We start from the raw sequence: 17,428 nt of genomic DNA on the forward strand, positions 1-17,428 counted from the left end.
TCTCACAGAGGAAATTTTGTCTTCCAACGCTTTTTATTAGCACCATCTCTTCAAAGGAAACCCACTCATTTTTTAAAATAATATATTTATATTTTAATTACATTTTTCTTTATTTTGATGTGATGTATTAAAATAAATTATAGAATGGGTTTTTTTCTGGAGTTTCAAAATTTTATTTTTGTTTTTATATAGCTATTTTGAACTTCTTTATTTAAGTGCACTTTGACTTGGTATTTCCAAAATTATTGAATCTTAAATTCTACCTAAACTTGATTAAGAAAATTTTTAAAAATTAACCTAAACTGAACTCGTATACCATTTTTCATAACCTTAGACACTTAAAAAAATCTGTGAACCTAAACAACACAAACATAAAGACAATTCTTAGGTATAAATGACAACAATTATTTAAATTTTGAAAAAAAAAGTAGTTGTAATTAAATATTGTAAACCCTAAAAAATTATGTTTTAAAAGTGATACTTGATACAAAAATATTGAGACTCGATTATTTTAATATTAAAATATTTTAATATAAATAGAATTGTTATAAAGATTTTCATTATTTTAAAACACACAATCCCCTATAAAAGTGATTGAAGAATCGAGACAGTAAGATTGATCCTCGCGAGTTCTTCATTTTGGACCGATTTGTTCCTCCATTCGTTTAAGTTAGTTTTCTACCATTTTCTCAGTTCAGTCTGTTTTTCCTTTGCATAGAGTCTTTCTTTTGGTTGCATGCGTTTTCTTAATCATTAGTTTGAGTCTTTGTTGATCAGTGATCATAACGGTATATCCTGGTCGTTATCGCAATATGTTTTTATGTGTAAATAAAGCATCATGTGAAGTTAAATATGTTTGGTGTTTGTAGGACTGTTTAAGCTGAATTAGATAAGGGAAGCCAATTACACAGCTTTTCAGTTGTAGAAACACTATGTGAGTAAATTGTATGATTTTAGTGTGATTTGATTATGCATCTGAGCTGTTGAATGATACATGATGTTTGAATTATGGGTTTTAGGTATGATGATGTTTATTTTGAAATATTGATTGATTTTGTATTGTTAATCTTGAAACAAGAACAAACCTAAAATTCCATAATTCAATCCTAAAAACATACTAAGGCACAACCATTAGTTTCCCTTACCTTGATTGAGAGCAAAACTACGAGGGACGGAGTCCTAACAGAAGGAGCACCATAGCTCTATAAGCAAATTAGAGGACTGAAAAATATGAACATAATATAAAAAATGAGGTTCTAGGAAAGCCCCTAAAACTGAAACAACACAATAGAACTGAAAAAGGAGAAAAACAGAAGTTTGGAGTTCGACTTACATAGAGAAAGAGTGTTTGGTTACCTCAAAGGAGTATTCTGCAAGGCCACTATCTCAACTGTTGTTTCAGAGGAAGAAGAGAGTGAGTGAGCTGTTTTGGAGAAAAAAAGAGAGAGAAAAGCTGAGTGAGAAAACTAGATAGCTTTTTTGGAAAGTGAGAGAAGAAGAGAGTTGGCCTTAGGCCTTCTAACTTGAACTGGACGCAAAACATGAAATAAAAGTGGGATTCACAATTTTGACGGAAGAGCACAAGTAATTTACATAATATTTGTATTTGAATTAGATATGACAATAAAACTTTCATTTTAAATATGTAACCAATGGTGGATTTTAATTACAAGTTTTTGAGGGGCCAAAATAATATAATTATTTGACCATTAAATTGTTGGATCATTAGTATAATGTTTTAAAAATTGGTTCTTCTAACTGAATAATTTAATCTTTAGTATAATGTTGTGAAAAATATAATCTATCTTGTTTCCATCTTCACGAATAGTTTTACTTTTATCACTTTTGAATAATGAATCTATTCTTTTATTATTCATCAATATACCTATTTTTTAAAATAATATTAAAATAATTTATCATACCTTACTAAAAAAATTGAGAAGCACAAATACTAAAGAAAAAATATAGTATAGTTAAGTCGGAGATTATAAAAAAACACATAATACATTATTTTTTCTTCTATATTCATAAAAATGAATATTTAGGCTCATAAGATAAATAAAATAATGTTAACTATTAATTTAATATTTCATTATCAAGTAAGATAAAAGATAATTACTTTTCTTTTCTTCAGAAAAGAAATAAGACAAATGAGAAATGAGAGAAAAAATAATTACCTTTCTTCTTTAAAACAAATATGACAGTGAAAAATGAGTACATTTTTTGTAAACTTAACAAGACAATAAGAAAGGACAAAAAAAATATCTTAATAAATATTTGGTTTAATTATTATTTTGTTTATTGTTTTAGTTCAAAAATGTTAAGTTGGTCCTCCAATTTTGTTGTTTAGTTTAATTTGGTTCTGAATTTTGAAAAATTGATGCAATTTGGTTATTTTCATTAAATTTCTTGAAACGGATTGATGTTTCTTCATTAAAATTAAAGTTGTAAATAAAGATAGTTTGTTTTGTTGGTGTAATTAACATAATCTCACTATCCAATCTTAATGAAAGTTGTTCATTCCCTTGAATACATTTAAGGAAAATGATCAAATTGCATCAATTTTTCAAAAATTAAGAATCAAATTGAGACTAGAAAAAATTTAATGACTAACTTAACATTTTTAATGAAAATAGTGACCAAAAAATTAATTAAACCTAAATTTTTTTATTCTTCATATATTTAATTTTATGTTATTATCTATTAACATTAATTAGTTGTATTTTATAAAAAAATAAAAATACAAACAATTTAATTTTCATCTATTTATAAAATATATTATCTATAATTTAAAAAAATTTAAAAAAATTCAAAAATTTCAAAATGTATATAATTTAAGAAAAATTTCAAAAATCTTGGGGACCACGGCCCTCCTATGCTCCGCCGTTGTATGTTGTATGTAACGTATTTACATAATTATGACTTGAACTTTTGATCAATTCTATATTTGAGTTATATAACTTCATGTCAGTTAATTTACTTGTTCATGGAAGTATCAAATTTTCTTATATTAACTGGCATGAGACCCGTGCATAGTCGTCTTTTTTGGTTTTTAAAATTTTTTGGTTTGGAAAATATATTTTAATATTATTATCAATGAATTAATAATTTAAAATTAAAAGATTTTAAAGTTTTAATTGCCCACTTAAATATATTAAACGATAAGATCCAAACATATTTTCTATTGTTGAGTATGCCACTTTTTTTTTATTTAATATACTTTTCACAACCTTTACCTATCACAAAAACTTGTTAAAAATATTTAAGGAAATATGTTGCTAATCAGAAAATTGGTGTTTTTTTTTTTATAATTACTCAAAAAATTTATAAGGCTGAATAGTTATTTTATTTCAAACGATAGACAAATTTTTTGTGACAACCTTAAAAGTCATAGTAATGACGTAAACGAGAGATTCCATTGTGCGTGTTTTCTCTCCCTATTAGTCTCTCTCTGCACATGAGCCCGCAGACGCGGTTTAGTACTTACATTAGAGGAGAGTTCTTTCTTTCTCTCTCTTTCTGCTTCAATTTCATTTAATCTTCTCATCAAATTCTCAATTCTGATTTCGAGTTTTCAGTCCCTTGAACATGGATATGAAAAGCAGAGGAATTTCACTCTTTTTGCTTCTTTCTTCCATTTTCTCAACCTCCTTCTCAGACACCGATCAGATTCTCAACTCCAAGAAGCCAACACCCTCAACCTCTGCTCATTCCCTTGCTTCCTCTTTCGCTTTTCAGATTAAAGGAAATGTTTATCCAATTGGGTATGTTCTGTTATCTTACTCTTTAGTAATTACATTATGCATCCTCTGACTTGTTCAACAAACTTCTTCTAAAAGGCATACACCAACTCTCTCATTCTTTCTTATTCTCCAATATTTTCAAGGTTTTCTTTTCTGGGTGTGGATTTGTTTTGTAAAGTTTTCAACTTTTAGTTGTTTCGTCGCTTTTCTTTGAATGCTCCGTCCAACCAATTGACTCTGACCAGTCCTTCTAATTTCTTAGGAAGTTTCAGAACCATCTGTGTTTATATCGAATTAATCCTATTTTCATCGAGTGATCTTACACAAAGGAGTAGCTTGACAGACCCCTTTGTGTAATTTTTTTCTTCTGATAATTGTTTTTAGCAATGACAAAAAGTAAAGAAAAAAGATGATTCTTGGTTTTGTAAAAGTGGATGAATGAATTCTTTGTATGCAGGTATTACACGGTGAACCTTGCCATTGGCAATCCCCCTAAGCTTTATGATCTTGACATTGACACAGGAAGTGATCTCACTTGGCTTCAGTGTGATGCACCGTGTAAAGGGTGCACTGTAGTAAGTTTCACTTGAGTTTAGAACGTTCTCGACTACTTTTATGCTAATTACTAATCAAACATGTTGTAATGAAGGATAATATTAATTTCCTTAATTGGTGATTTTTCAGCCCCAGAATCGACTTTACAAACCTCGCGGCAACGTTGTGAAATGTGTGGATCCTTTGTGTACTGGAGTCCAGTCAGCACCTCCTTGTGGTGTAGCAAATGAGCAATGTGACTATGAGGTTGATTATGCAGACCATGGATCATCTCTGGGTGTGTTAGTCCGAGATTATATTCCAGTTAAATTTACTAATGGATCTTTAGCACGCCCTATTCTGGGCTTCGGGTGAGTGTTTTCTCTCAATCTGTTCCCCCATTGCTGGCTAACTCATTTCAAATTGTTCATTCATAATGCTGAAATATTTGTAAGGCTGGATTATTTTTGTATGGATTAAGTATGTTTTTAGTCCCTGAAATTACATATGAAATTGGAATTTATTTCTCTCTTAAAATTTGGTATATTTTGGTTCTCAAATTTCAAAATTGAATGTATATAGTTCTTTTAATCTCATGACGTTAATCGTCTTGGGTATGTTAAACAATGTTTCAAACTGACATTTGAGTTGAAACATGTCAAAACGGAACAAACAACTCAAAGGGCATCTTAAAACACATTTGACATGTTAAAAAAATTTAATGCGGTTGGATTAAAAGGATTATATTCATTCACTTTTTAAGTTTGGGAACTCGAATGTATCAAAATTTGAGACAGAATGAGTCCAACTTTGTGTCTAAGTTTAGAGACTAAAAACATTTAACCTTTTTTTTATTCAAATATTTGTCTTGAGTCTCTTAGAAACCAATGTTTTCTGTGTTTTATGCTAGGTGTGGATATGATCAAACGCATCCTGGTCATAATCCCCCACCTTCCACAGCAGGTGTTCTTGGCCTTGGAAAAGGCAAAACAAGCATTGTATCACAGCTTCATTCTCTTGGCCTAATTCGTAATGTAGTAGGCCACTGCTTAAGTGGGAGAGGAGGAGGCTTTTTATTCTTTGGAGATCAATTCATTCCCCAATCTGGAGTTGTTTGGACACCCATATTGCAGAGTTCATCAGTGTAAGTGTTAAACCACATTTATCTGTTTCCATGTGAGATACTACTACTAGTACTACCAGTCATTTGAACTTACACACAGTTTTTTGTTTCAGACAACAACACTATAAAACAGGTCCAGCAGACCTGCTTTTCAATGGAAAACCTACTTCTGTGAAAGGTCTAGAACTTATCTTCGATAGTGGGAGCTCCTACACATACTTCAATTCCATAGCTCATAAAGCTCTTGTTGATCTGGTGAGATATGGAACCAGAGGAGCATTATTGTATTGTTTGGTGTATCATGCTAAATTAATAATCATCACATGTCATTCAGTTAGTAATCCTTGCTCTGTGATTCAGATAACTAATGATATAAAGGGGAAGCCTTTGACTAGAGCAACTGCAGATTCATCTCTCCCAATTTGTTGGAAGGGTCCAAAGGCTTTCAAATCGTTACATGATGTCACTACAAATTTTAAGCCACTGCTACTCAGCTTCACAAAATCAAAGAATTCGGTGCTGCAAGTACCACCAGAAGCTTATCTGATTGTCACTGTGAGCACCTTTTAAGACTATTCTGACTTGCTTTTCTCTTTCTCAGGAACGAAAGAAATCATGTCTCTAACATGCTACTCTTTTCTAGAAACATGGCAATGTCTGCTTGGGGATTCTAGACGGCACTGAAATAGGACTGGGAAATATCAACATAATTGGAGGTTAGCATATGAAATAGCATAAAAATGTGAAGTATAAGAAGAAATATGTTATTTTTGTTTCTGTTTTTAGTTTGATTGTAATACATTTCCTCTTGCTCTTAACAGATATATCTTTACAAGATAAGATTGTGATTTATGATAACGAGAAACAGCAGATTGGATGGGCCTCTGCCAAGTGTGATGGACCTTCCAAATCGTAAATCAGTGTATTGTGATTTTTTTTCTTTAGCTGTGAGACTGTCAACAGGACTTTCTCATTAGGAAATATTAGCAAACAGGTGCCCTGCAACTTATGATGTCATAGATTGTGAATGAGTTGTTAGGCAAGGAATGGTAGAAGGCAAAATGTTGGGATAGCATATATAATCCCATACATATGTTTATAAAATTATGATATAATACGAATCTGTTATCTTTCGTTAATTAAGTTTAAAAATACTGACAAAATACTAATAATTAATATTTGACGATAAAAAAAAAGAATTTAGTCATTACATCGATTTTATTGTACTTGAAATCTTAAAATTGTCATTTTCTCAGAATTTTAAAATTGACAAATAAATTGTTCTATGCGTTATCAACTATAATTTCATTATACAGGAGAAAAATAATTATGATTTTTCTTTTCATTTCGCATGAGTTTATTTATGAATTGTATAATCACTAATCTTTTAACACCATTTCGTAAATTTCTAGAAAATAGTATTTTAAAAGTAACAGTGGTTTAAAAATAGTTAGATTTAATTATGTTAATATTAAAATATTTTAGTATAAATAAAATTGTTATAAAAGAATTTTATTATTTTAAAATAAATCATCTCTTATAAATCACTATCTAGAGTTGTCTAACTTAAATCATTTTTCTAGAGTTTTCTAATTTATTATCCCTAAGAGTTTTGTCTCTCTAGTCATATGATTGAAGAACCAAAACTGTAGGATTTATCATCTTGACAAGCTCTTCCATTTGGACCGATCAATTTTTCTGTTTGCGTAAGTTAATTTTCCACCCTCTTTTTGGTCTATTTTTGTTTTCGGTTGCATGTGAGCTCTCTTTTGCTTGCATGCGTATTTTTAATCATTAATATGAGTTTATGTTTATCATTGATCATAACAATGCGTTTTGATCGTTCTTGTGATGTTTCTATGTGTGGATAGAACATTTTGTGGAGTTAGAAATATTTATAGAGCTTAGAACTGTTTAAGCAAGATAACATTTAAGGGAAACTAATTGCACCTTTTTTTAAATCATAGAAATGTGGATTGAGAACGTTGTATGATGATCTTGTGATTTGCATGTGCACTTAAGTTGTTGTATGATATCTATGATGTGTGAATCTAGAGTTTTAGGTCTATTTATGGTTAGTTTGAATCATTAATTGATTTGGTATTGTATTTGAAATTGATTAGTATTCATATTGTGTTGAATTTTGAGTTTGGAATGTTTTTGGTAATTAGAATGATTACTAGACCACTTAGACATTGGCCATATTTTTATAGTTGCTGATCGAAAATGTACTCCCTGAGCAAATACAAAGTTAGAGAACTTATTGATTTTATAGTTGCTGAGCAAGAATATCCTCGCTGAGCGAATTTTGGAAGAATTTACCTTTATGAATTTCAGTGATTTATTTGTTGAGTAAGTCATTTGGTCGTTGAGCGAGTGGTCATGTGGTAAATATGGATTATTACCTATTACATGATTGATGTATGAGATGTAATATAAGATTGTTTATATGAGATTGAGTTGAGATTGATTAATGTTAATCCAAGGAGGATTAGTAGTGGTATTATTAGTGTATGCCTTGATATGGGAGAAGAACTGGTAGGAGGTATCCTGAACTCTAATAACCATTCACACTCATATAGAGTATAATGAGTTATGTGATGTAAGTAGCATGAGATCCTAGCCTTTGGACTTATTCTTTTGTCATAGGCTTGAAAGGATTAACCCTATGTGGTTGAGCAATGACCTCTTGTGTCTTGTACTCTGCAGAGTCTAGAAACCATCACAGGTGTACATCTCTTTGTGTACCCTATATCAAAGGCATGTATCTGAATAATTGAGTCATAGTTTTATGTCTTTATATGAAATGAGATGATAGATTATGTATGATTTATGTAATTTTATTATGAAATGATTAAATCATTCATTACATTAGTTTACCCTTATTCTATGCTTTTGTTTTGTATTGTTTGTTTTTCGTTTGTGATGAAACTTATTCAATGGAATCATATGTAGTTGTAGTTCCAGAGGCACCTTGAAAGATGAGAAACCATCTATTAGGTTGATGAAAAGTTTCAGTGAAAACTGTTGTAAGTGGGTAATATGTATTTAGAGCTAGAATTTGATTTTAATTAATTTGTATAAATATTATATTTTAATAATCTTATCAGTTATACGACTATATTAATATACTTTATATATGGATTATCTGTTTTGAACATAAAATAAAATATATATTTTTATTAGTTATTAAGCCGTTAAAATTAGAATGTTAGACATATAGACTAAAAACAATATTTTTTAAATTATAGATATCAGAAGATAATATTTAATTTATGAAAGCTAAGGAAAGTTAAGCCAAATTTAATAAATTAAAATCACGACTTCTATAGATATTTATTCACGAAGAACACGAGTAAGTTTTAATCCAATAAAAAAAACGACTAAATAATTTTTTTTCGGTCTCCGTGATGTGCTTTGGTTATAAATAGTTGAAACCTGTTATGTGTAATTACTGACTAAGGATTGACTACCAATTAATGGTAATAACCTTTGAAAAGTAGTCTCTTATTTGAGTTTTACAAAGTTGAAAACGAAAGAGAATTTATAAATTTGTCAATATATGGTCACATTTGAACTTCATTCCCATTTTCATATTTTCTTCACAAGGTTGACTTTTTTTTAGCGTTTACCTCCTAATTTAAACAAAATATACACGTATTAATGTTATTATATCATAAAGATGTTTTTTCTAAAGTAAATTTTGTTACCGTATTAATGTTATTATATCATAAAGATGTTTTTTCTAAAGTAAATTTTGTTAGCATAATTATCCATATTGTCTATTCTTATTTTATAGAAACATGGGTATAATGTAACCAGTTGTAATAGACATAACTTATATGCTCTGATACTTCAATTTAGTTGTTATAATAGTTAACATTTAAGATGCTCTCATACTTTAGGTTGAATTAAAGTATTTACATTCGATAAATATCTGAATTCATTATTATAAAATATTTTACTGATATTTATTAATAAAATATTTAATCTATAAAATATATATATATATATATAATAATAATTTATAATTTTTTATGTTAACAACTTTAATATAAGATTTTAATTAATCTCATATACCAAGAAGCATGTATTTATTATATTTTTAAAATTATTATATAATTTTTAATATATATAGCATGTATCTATTTTATTATTTTCAAAATAATCATATCTGATATATCGAATATTATGTGACATATATTATTTTCTGCGTTTTTTAATTGTATGGAAGTTTTAGTATCATCTTTTCTGCGTTTTTTTTTTTAAAATATGTATGTATTTTAATATGAAACAATTATACAGCGGTTAAGTAACGAGTATTGTTTATATGTGGGTTCAATTCCTTGGAAACTTTTAATGACTAAATTTTGAAATACTAAGGTTTGAATCCATAAAATTTTGAAATACTTAAGTTTGTACTAAAACGATGTTAAATAAGTTGTGTATTTAAAAAAAAAAAAAAAGTGAATTACTTCAGGTCTACTAAGAATATGCTCAATATATATTTCAACTTCTTGATGAGCCTCTCTCTAGCTAGCTAACTCTATTGCATATCCACACTCAATAGTTCAAATTCTTATCCAAGCTTTCTTTTCTCGGCTTCCACTAAAGTTTAACATCCACGACATATTTGAAGTCTCTTAGTATATCCAATGCTTCAAAACAAGATCAACTCCTCTAACCACGTTTTTCCCCACCCAGGTAATGCAACCTTTTATTCTTTACAAACTTCCCCTGTATGATGAAAAAGTAAATAGAAATTCATTTCAAACCCTACAATTTAAATCAACAATTAATTAAATAAAGCAAAACAATCATAACCCTAAACTACACTGTTAACCCTAAATGCAAGGACTAAACAATGCAACAATACAAACAAATACAAACTAACCTGACTTGTAAAGCAAACACACGTAATTTCCCTTTCTGTAATTTCGCGACCTTCAATGAAAATCCTTGCTTTTGTATCCTTCAACTTTGATTCAAAGCACAATTTTCCCTTCTTCGTTCAACAATCCTTCAATGTTCTTATTTTTCTTCAATTCAATTTCAATTTCAACACATATTTTCAAACATTGGATTTCCAATAAAAATTATAGAACTAAAAATTCAATTATTTAGACTCTAAACTTCTCTTCTATTCTTCAATTAACACATGTAACTAAAACTAGATATGTGTCTAATAACATAAGGGTGACGTGACATAGTGTTTGCCACGTAAAAAAAATTAACAGGTATTGAGGATTAAATACTTACATTTCTCAGGTATGGAAACCTAAGACAATCAAACTTTTGAAAACTTTTGAAGAAGAGACTAAAACAAAAAACATATAGTTAACCATTATATTAATTTTTCCATCAATTTAGATAGAAATTTTTCCCTAAATAACAAAAAAAAAAATACCCTATTCATTATCACCCAAAGTTTTCCCAATCAATATTTAAAAAGTATTCAAACAACCTATTAATAAAAATAACAAATAACAAAGTGTCATTAATAAAAAAAAATGCAATAAAAGAATAATCACAACAAATATAAATAGAAGTAATATAATTGACATTCACAGAAAAATAATATTAACAACATTAATTAAAAAAAAAATTGACAAATATCAAGCAATAAATAATAGTAGTTTATAATAATAATTAAAATAATCTCAACAATATAAATATAAATATAAATATAACTTATTAAAAATAAAAGAAATCATCCAAATTTTCATTCTCTAAAAAAATAACTATAATTTATATTGGTTAAAAAATTAACATTAATTAAAATTAACATGAATTAAAATTACATGCTAACTTTAGTCTACATTAGTAATAAAAACTTAGTTATTTTCAGATGGAAAATAAATCTAATCAACTGTAATATGAAAGAAGTACAATCAATTATAATATAGAAGAAACCTTTGCAAATATTTAACAATAAACAATTTTAAGATTATCTCACACAAACTTCAATCAAGTTAACAATATCTCAATCTCAATCATGTTCACCATAAGCTAACTAGAATTGAACTACAAAGAAAATACAATATATATATATATATATATATATATATATTTAAAAATATAAATATTTTCAAATTATTATTACATTTTAGGTAAATTTTAAAACTATATAATTTCAAACATCCAATTTATTATCGTCAATTTAAAATTTCAATCTCTTTTATTATTTCTTATCCAATCAACATATTTCATAAAAAAGTATTTAAAATATTTTTATAAAAATTACTTGTTTTCATTCACAACTTGTTTGAAAATTTGTAAGAAAATGGCAATTCTAAGATTTTAAATTAAAAACTTCCAAAGTAGTGTTGTATCTTAAATGTATTTATATATAAAAATACATTACATTTTAATTTCACAAATAAATTTATGTATGACAAGTTTTAGTTACATTGGATTGTATTAGATTCTAAAAATTCAATTCATTCAAATTAATAGTATTTTATATTATTTGTTCAATAATTTTGTTTTTCAGACCATTTTTTACAATATATATTAGAGTTTACCACTTTTTGAATACCCTAAGACATTATTTTGTGTGCATTCATTCTCCTCTCTGGATGCCATGCAGAGCAAACAGAAATAAACATCTGCATAAGTTGAAAAAAGCTCTATCAACAGTATCAACTAAAAAAATCACATTAGACTGATTTATGACTTGGAAAGTCTATCAAAATATGCAGAGACCCATCCAATCAGATGTTGTTTCTCGTTGTCACAAATCACTATCTAACCTTATAAAGAGATATCTGTTAAGAGCAAAAGAAAATGCAATACAATAAACTAAAATAAAAAATAAAAAACAAGATTTCCTTATATTTAATATTTTATTTGAATTTAATATTTCTCACCTCCAATTATGTTAATATTTCCAATCCTATTTCAAAGCAATCTAGAATCCCCAAGTAGACATTACCATGTTTCTGGAAAAGGGTAGCATGTCAGATAGTAGACACAAATCCCTGTATTCCTTTCATTAAAGAGAAGGAGAGATGTAGATCATAGACTCATATCATAGCCATGAAAGGTGCTCACAGTGACAATTATATAAGCCTCTGGTCGTGTATTTGCAGCAACGAATTCTTTGAATTTGTGATGCTGAGTACCGGTGGCTTATATTGCCAGTAACATCATGTCGAGATTTGAAAGGCTTTGGACCCTTCCAACAAATTGGGAGATGGATCTACAGTTGCCTAATCAACGGCTTCCCCTTTATATCGTTAGTTGTCTGAATCACAGACCAAGTGTGGCTAATAACCCAAATTATGTTGCAACTACAGAGCATAACCATAACATATATGGTTGTAGTATAATAGAACCTCAAGGTAGTACTAACATAACCAATATTTTTCAAGCTATATGCCACCATCTTTGTTTCAACTATTTGCATGATACATTACACCTCATTCTTGGCTGTTATGCAGAACTGTGTGCTTTTTCTATAACAATGTCGACGAAATGTAGTGTAGGAAGACTAGCCACATTAATGAACAAATCAACAGGTAGATAACATACTTCCTTCTTGAGGTTTGGGAAAATGACACTCAACCTCATGTTCGAGCCAATAATATTGGAACCAGCTCCATTTTTCAGCCAATAAACAAATTTCAAATCCACGTGAAACAGTGACCAAGATAATTTGATGCAATGGAAGCATACCTGATCTGTAGCTCTAGCCGTGATCAACTCCTCAACAAGCAATTTTGGCTCCCAAGTAGAATCTTGTTGCAGTATCGTATTAGCTTCCATCTGGTTTAGAAGAACTTCGTAAGTCAACATTACTCGACAAGTACAATAAGAGGCAGTTATCTAGCAAGAACTAGAAACAATATACCAGTTAGCCTACCTAAGCAATAACATACTTAATTTTCTTGCAGTAGAAGGTTAACAGCTGCTTTTGAACAGCAGTTATGCTGATCATCAACTGTGCGACCCACATATCAGAGTACCGTTCTTTTGTTGCCTAACTTCACTCCAACATAGGTCCCTCAAATAATCACCACACCTCCAAAATTTCTTACAGTAACTGACACACATTCAAGACATAAGCCGTGCCAATCTGATTCTCGACCGAAGCTTCCGCGCTTCATTAGTAAACCCAATACTGCGGAGGCCATCAAGAACCGCCCGCTGAGTGGCCCTCAACACCTGGTATCCACCTTTCAAACACGAAACCAGTACCTTCGAGGCACAAAGGAACCTCCCCGCCCGGCAAAGATTGTGCACCAATATAGTATAAGTAAACGAATCCTTCACCTCCATCACCTCAAACAACTTCACAGCATGATCGATATGCCCAGCCTTCCCCAAGCCATCAAGCATACAATTAAACGCAACCAAGTTATATCCAAACCCCAATGTATTCATATAATTCAAGTGCTTCTGAGCACCATCAAAATCACCAGCCTTACACAATCCATCAACAATAATAGTATGCGTGTACTGATCACACTCCAACCCCTCCTCCTCAATCTCATCCAACAATTTCAATGCATCCTCCAACCTCCCCTGCCTGCAATAAAGGTTAATCAAAGTGTTATATGACACGAGATCTGGCCGAATGCCGGTACTCACCATGATATCAATTATCTCCTCCGCCTCGCGCATCCGGCCAGTCTTAATCATCGCCGCAATCACCGTGCAGTATGCGAATCCGTCAAACGTGAACCCTAAATTCCTCATCTCCGACAAAATCTCTAACCCCTGCTCGAAGTAACCGCACCGGAAGCAGCACTTCATGACGGTGGTGTAGGTAATCGCGTTCGGTTCGTAACCGGATTCCCCAAACTCCTTGAGCACCGTCCGCGCGTCCTTCAACCGCTTGGCCTTGCAGAGCCCGTTGATAAGCGCGTTGTAGGTCAAAACCTGAGGCACGAAACCGTGCCTCTGTAAGTTCCTGAATAGGCTCAAGGCGTGGGAGACGTAACCGTTCTTGCAGAGACCGTTAATCATGACGTTGTAAGTGGTGGCGTGAACCTCGCCGCGGAGAACGGATTCTTTGAAAACGCGATTTGCCTCGTAGGGCTTCCCGAGCTTGAAGAGACAGTGCATTAGGATGTTGTGGCTCCACGCGTCGGGGGTTACGCCACGCGCCAGCATTTCTTCGAAAAGGTCGAGGGACTGGGAGAGCATACACTTTCTGACGGCGCCGGAGATTAACGAATTGTACGAAACGACGTCGGGGTCAATCCCTGCTTCGCGCATTCGCGCAAGGACGGAGTAAGCGACATCGATTGAGGCGAAACGACAGTAGGCATCAATTAGGGTGTTGTATGTGACCGCGTCGGGGAGCACGCCGATTCTTATGCCGTCGGTTATTACGGATTCGGCTTTGGATATTTGCTTCGCTTTGCACAGCGAGGATATGCTTATGTTGAGAAGCTTGGTTGATAGTTTCGACCTCGGTGGAGACCGAAACGGCATCGTTTTGGTATCTCCTGGCCGGAAGTGAGAATGGTTTCGTTTGAGAAGACGAGAGAGAGATTGGGAGTGGTGAGTGTGGGTGCGTTGGTTAGAAAGAGCCGGAAGCATGGCTCGGAACGGAGAAGTACAAGGCGAGAAGAAGAAGAAGATGCAGAGGGAACTTGGGGGGAATTTTGGACGCCTGAATTGGGCCCGATAAAGGATTTTTCAAATTGCCAAACACACCTCCTTAATAACCATGTTGTACTTTCTTTCTTTGCTAAATTATATTTTTAGGTTTTCTAAAACTCGTGATTCTTTTTATTTTGGAACAAGATCTTGATTTTTTATTTTTATTAATTCAAAACTGGAATCTTAGGTTTTCTGAAACTCGTACGTGCAAGAACACGTATACAACATGCATGTCAGAAAAATTAACTAAATTATGCATCAAGGACATTATCACAACCACTAAAAACACAACAAAAGAATTCATCAAATCAACAGAAGATACTGAAAAACATATATATAACCAATATTCATAACGCATATGAACAGCAAAAGTTCAAAATTACTTACGTCACCCAGAGTTAACAAGCAAATGAAGTTATGGAACAAGTTCTTGAAGTTGTATCTGCAGGAAGACGACATCTTCTTCCACGAAAGAACCAGCCGACCAAAGAACGATAAAATTCTAACGGAGAAGCTCAAACTGAAAAATAGACCTATTGCTTTTTCAATTATATCAAAGTATCTGAAAATATAAAACTGTACCTGAAAATATTTGACCATATATTAATTACTGATTAAAATATATATTAAAATATATCTGACAAAGCATTAATTAGTGACTAAAATATATATTAAACTATTTCACAAAAGAGAAAAAAAATCTCGTGCGTATGCATGGGTCTGGTGCTAGTTTTTTATAAAAGTTATGAAACATGTACGTTCAAACCATAAAATATTACAACTGAAAATAGCACAAAAATATAACTTGGTGAAACACTCAAACAACCTACAAATACTAAAAGTGACATCATATGTGAGAATTTCAGCCAAAGTAAAAGACATAGAGAAGAAACTTCACTTAGATATGACTTTTATATTTATCTAGTGCACAGTGATCGAACGAGGTTTTTTATAAGCTACTAGTGTTCTTATGCAACACCATGACAATTATGATGGAAATTGAATCGATTACGAGAAATGATACTAAGATATTAATAGATTTGTCTAAAGTTTAACCTTGTGTTTAGACGAAAAATTTTAATAATTTTAAAGAATTGAAATACCTAATAATTGAATTACTTGTAATTGAATTCTCTTTCTTTCTTAGATGATTATTTTGGATAGAGTAATTGAAATATTTTAAATTTCGACTTTATTATTTGGATAAATCAATTTAAATTTTATTTTATGGGAAACTCAACTCAACTTTTAAGTTTAACTAACTTAGTTCGACCTTCAATTTGGTACAACTTGTATTGACTTTTGGTTAAAGTCGGCTCGACCTTCGGCACTGCACAACCCGACTTGACCTTTGACCTAGTTCGACCTTCGATCCAGCTCGATCTTTGACCCGACTTGGCTTGACCTTCGTCTCAGCTTGGCTTGACCTTTGGCCCGGCCTGGCTCAACCTTAGACCCTCCCTATCATGACTTGTTCTTCAGCCCGACTCGACTTGGTCCGACTCGACCTTTGGTTTGGTCTGTCCTAGTTTGAACTTTGGTCGGACTCGAGACAGCTTAAAATTCGACCCAAATTGACTCGTCTTAATCTTTTGTCCGACCCAACTTAACTTTTTTTACCTGTAGACGTTTTTTTTTCTAACCAAGAAGCAATTTCACAACTTGGTTATTTTTTTTTAATTTAATTTCAAATTATACTATTTCAATTATTTGAAATTCCTTCTTAAAAATCCTTAATTTTAATTTCTTTTTAATTTTCTCATCCAAACATATAATTTTTCTTGAAAGAATTTCAAATTCTATAAATAAATCAATTACCCTCTTAGATTACCCCATCCAAACCACCATAAAGGAGCATAAGTCATTGGTTGTAAGTGGATTTCAAGAAAAAATATCACCCTGATAAATTTGTAGTGAAGTACAAGGCAATATTAGTATCAAAAGATTTTACTAAAAAACCCGACATATATATTGTGAGATGATTGCTTATAGTTTTGGTCATGAATTCCAACCCCAATGAGTCATCGCCTTGATTATTTTATGCTCTCAAGTTTAGAAATATATATGTTTTCACTTGTTTTGAATTAATCTATGGTTACATTCAATGCTTAAATTAGTAAGTATGCCTAATTAACTAAACAAACGCAATTCCCATGGGAAAATGATATTTGGACTTACCATTTTTATTAGTTGCACAACTTGGTACACTTGTCAAAATCTTAACAACCTGGTCGAGAGAATGAAGTTTGCAAACTAAAAATCTTAGTATGGATTGAAACAACCACCAAAATAATGGCATGAAAAACTTGATAATGCTTACTTTATGATGGTTTTTCACCTAATGATGTTGATAGTGTGTACTCTTAATATAAAAACTGTGATGGTAACTGGTTCTTTGATTTATATGAGACAAAAT

The 17,428-nt window shown here is 31.1% G+C and overlaps 2 protein-coding genes across 5 annotated transcripts; one reads left to right on the forward strand and one right to left on the reverse strand.

Moving 5' to 3' along the window:
* The first annotated feature begins 3,429 nt into the window (after positions 1-3,429).
* Positions 3,430-6,539, forward strand: LOC114196333 (aspartic proteinase Asp1-like). Its single transcript, XM_028086944.2, has 8 exons — positions 3,430-3,764; positions 4,201-4,318; positions 4,428-4,648; positions 5,188-5,421; positions 5,514-5,655; positions 5,761-5,955; positions 6,044-6,116; positions 6,222-6,539. The coding sequence occupies exons 1-8, from the start codon at positions 3,589-3,591 to the stop codon at positions 6,314-6,316; spliced, it is 1,254 nt and encodes a 417-aa protein (XP_027942745.1). The 5' UTR covers positions 3,430-3,588; the 3' UTR covers positions 6,317-6,539.
* Positions 6,540-9,799: 3,260 nt separating this feature from the next.
* LOC114195981 (Pentatricopeptide repeat (PPR-like) superfamily protein) lies at positions 9,800-15,035 on the reverse strand. 4 transcript variants are annotated; one of them, XM_085667206.1, is made up of 4 exons: positions 13,281-15,035; positions 13,078-13,167; positions 10,295-12,008; positions 9,800-10,137 (listed from the first exon to the last, which is right to left on the reverse strand). In XM_085667206.1, the coding sequence occupies exon 1, from the start codon at positions 14,947-14,949 to the stop codon at positions 13,456-13,458; it is 1,494 nt and encodes a 497-aa protein (XP_085523332.1). In that variant the 5' UTR covers positions 14,950-15,035; the 3' UTR covers positions 9,800-10,137; positions 10,295-12,008; positions 13,078-13,167; positions 13,281-13,455. The 4 variants fall into 4 exon arrangements, with proteins under 4 accessions (XP_085523332.1, XP_085523331.1, XP_027942242.1 ...); XM_085667205.1 differs by having other exon boundaries at positions 13,265-15,034; XM_028086441.2 differs by having other exon boundaries at positions 10,295-13,167.
* Between the last annotated feature and the right edge of the window lie 2,393 nt (positions 15,036-17,428).

This window comes from Vigna unguiculata, chromosome 9, assembly GCF_037176805.1.
Source record: "Vigna unguiculata cultivar grain cowpea cultivar isolate G323 ecotype 2 chromosome 9, ASM3717680v1, whole genome shotgun sequence".
NCBI classification, from domain to species: domain Eukaryota; kingdom Viridiplantae; phylum Streptophyta; class Magnoliopsida; order Fabales; family Fabaceae; genus Vigna; species Vigna unguiculata.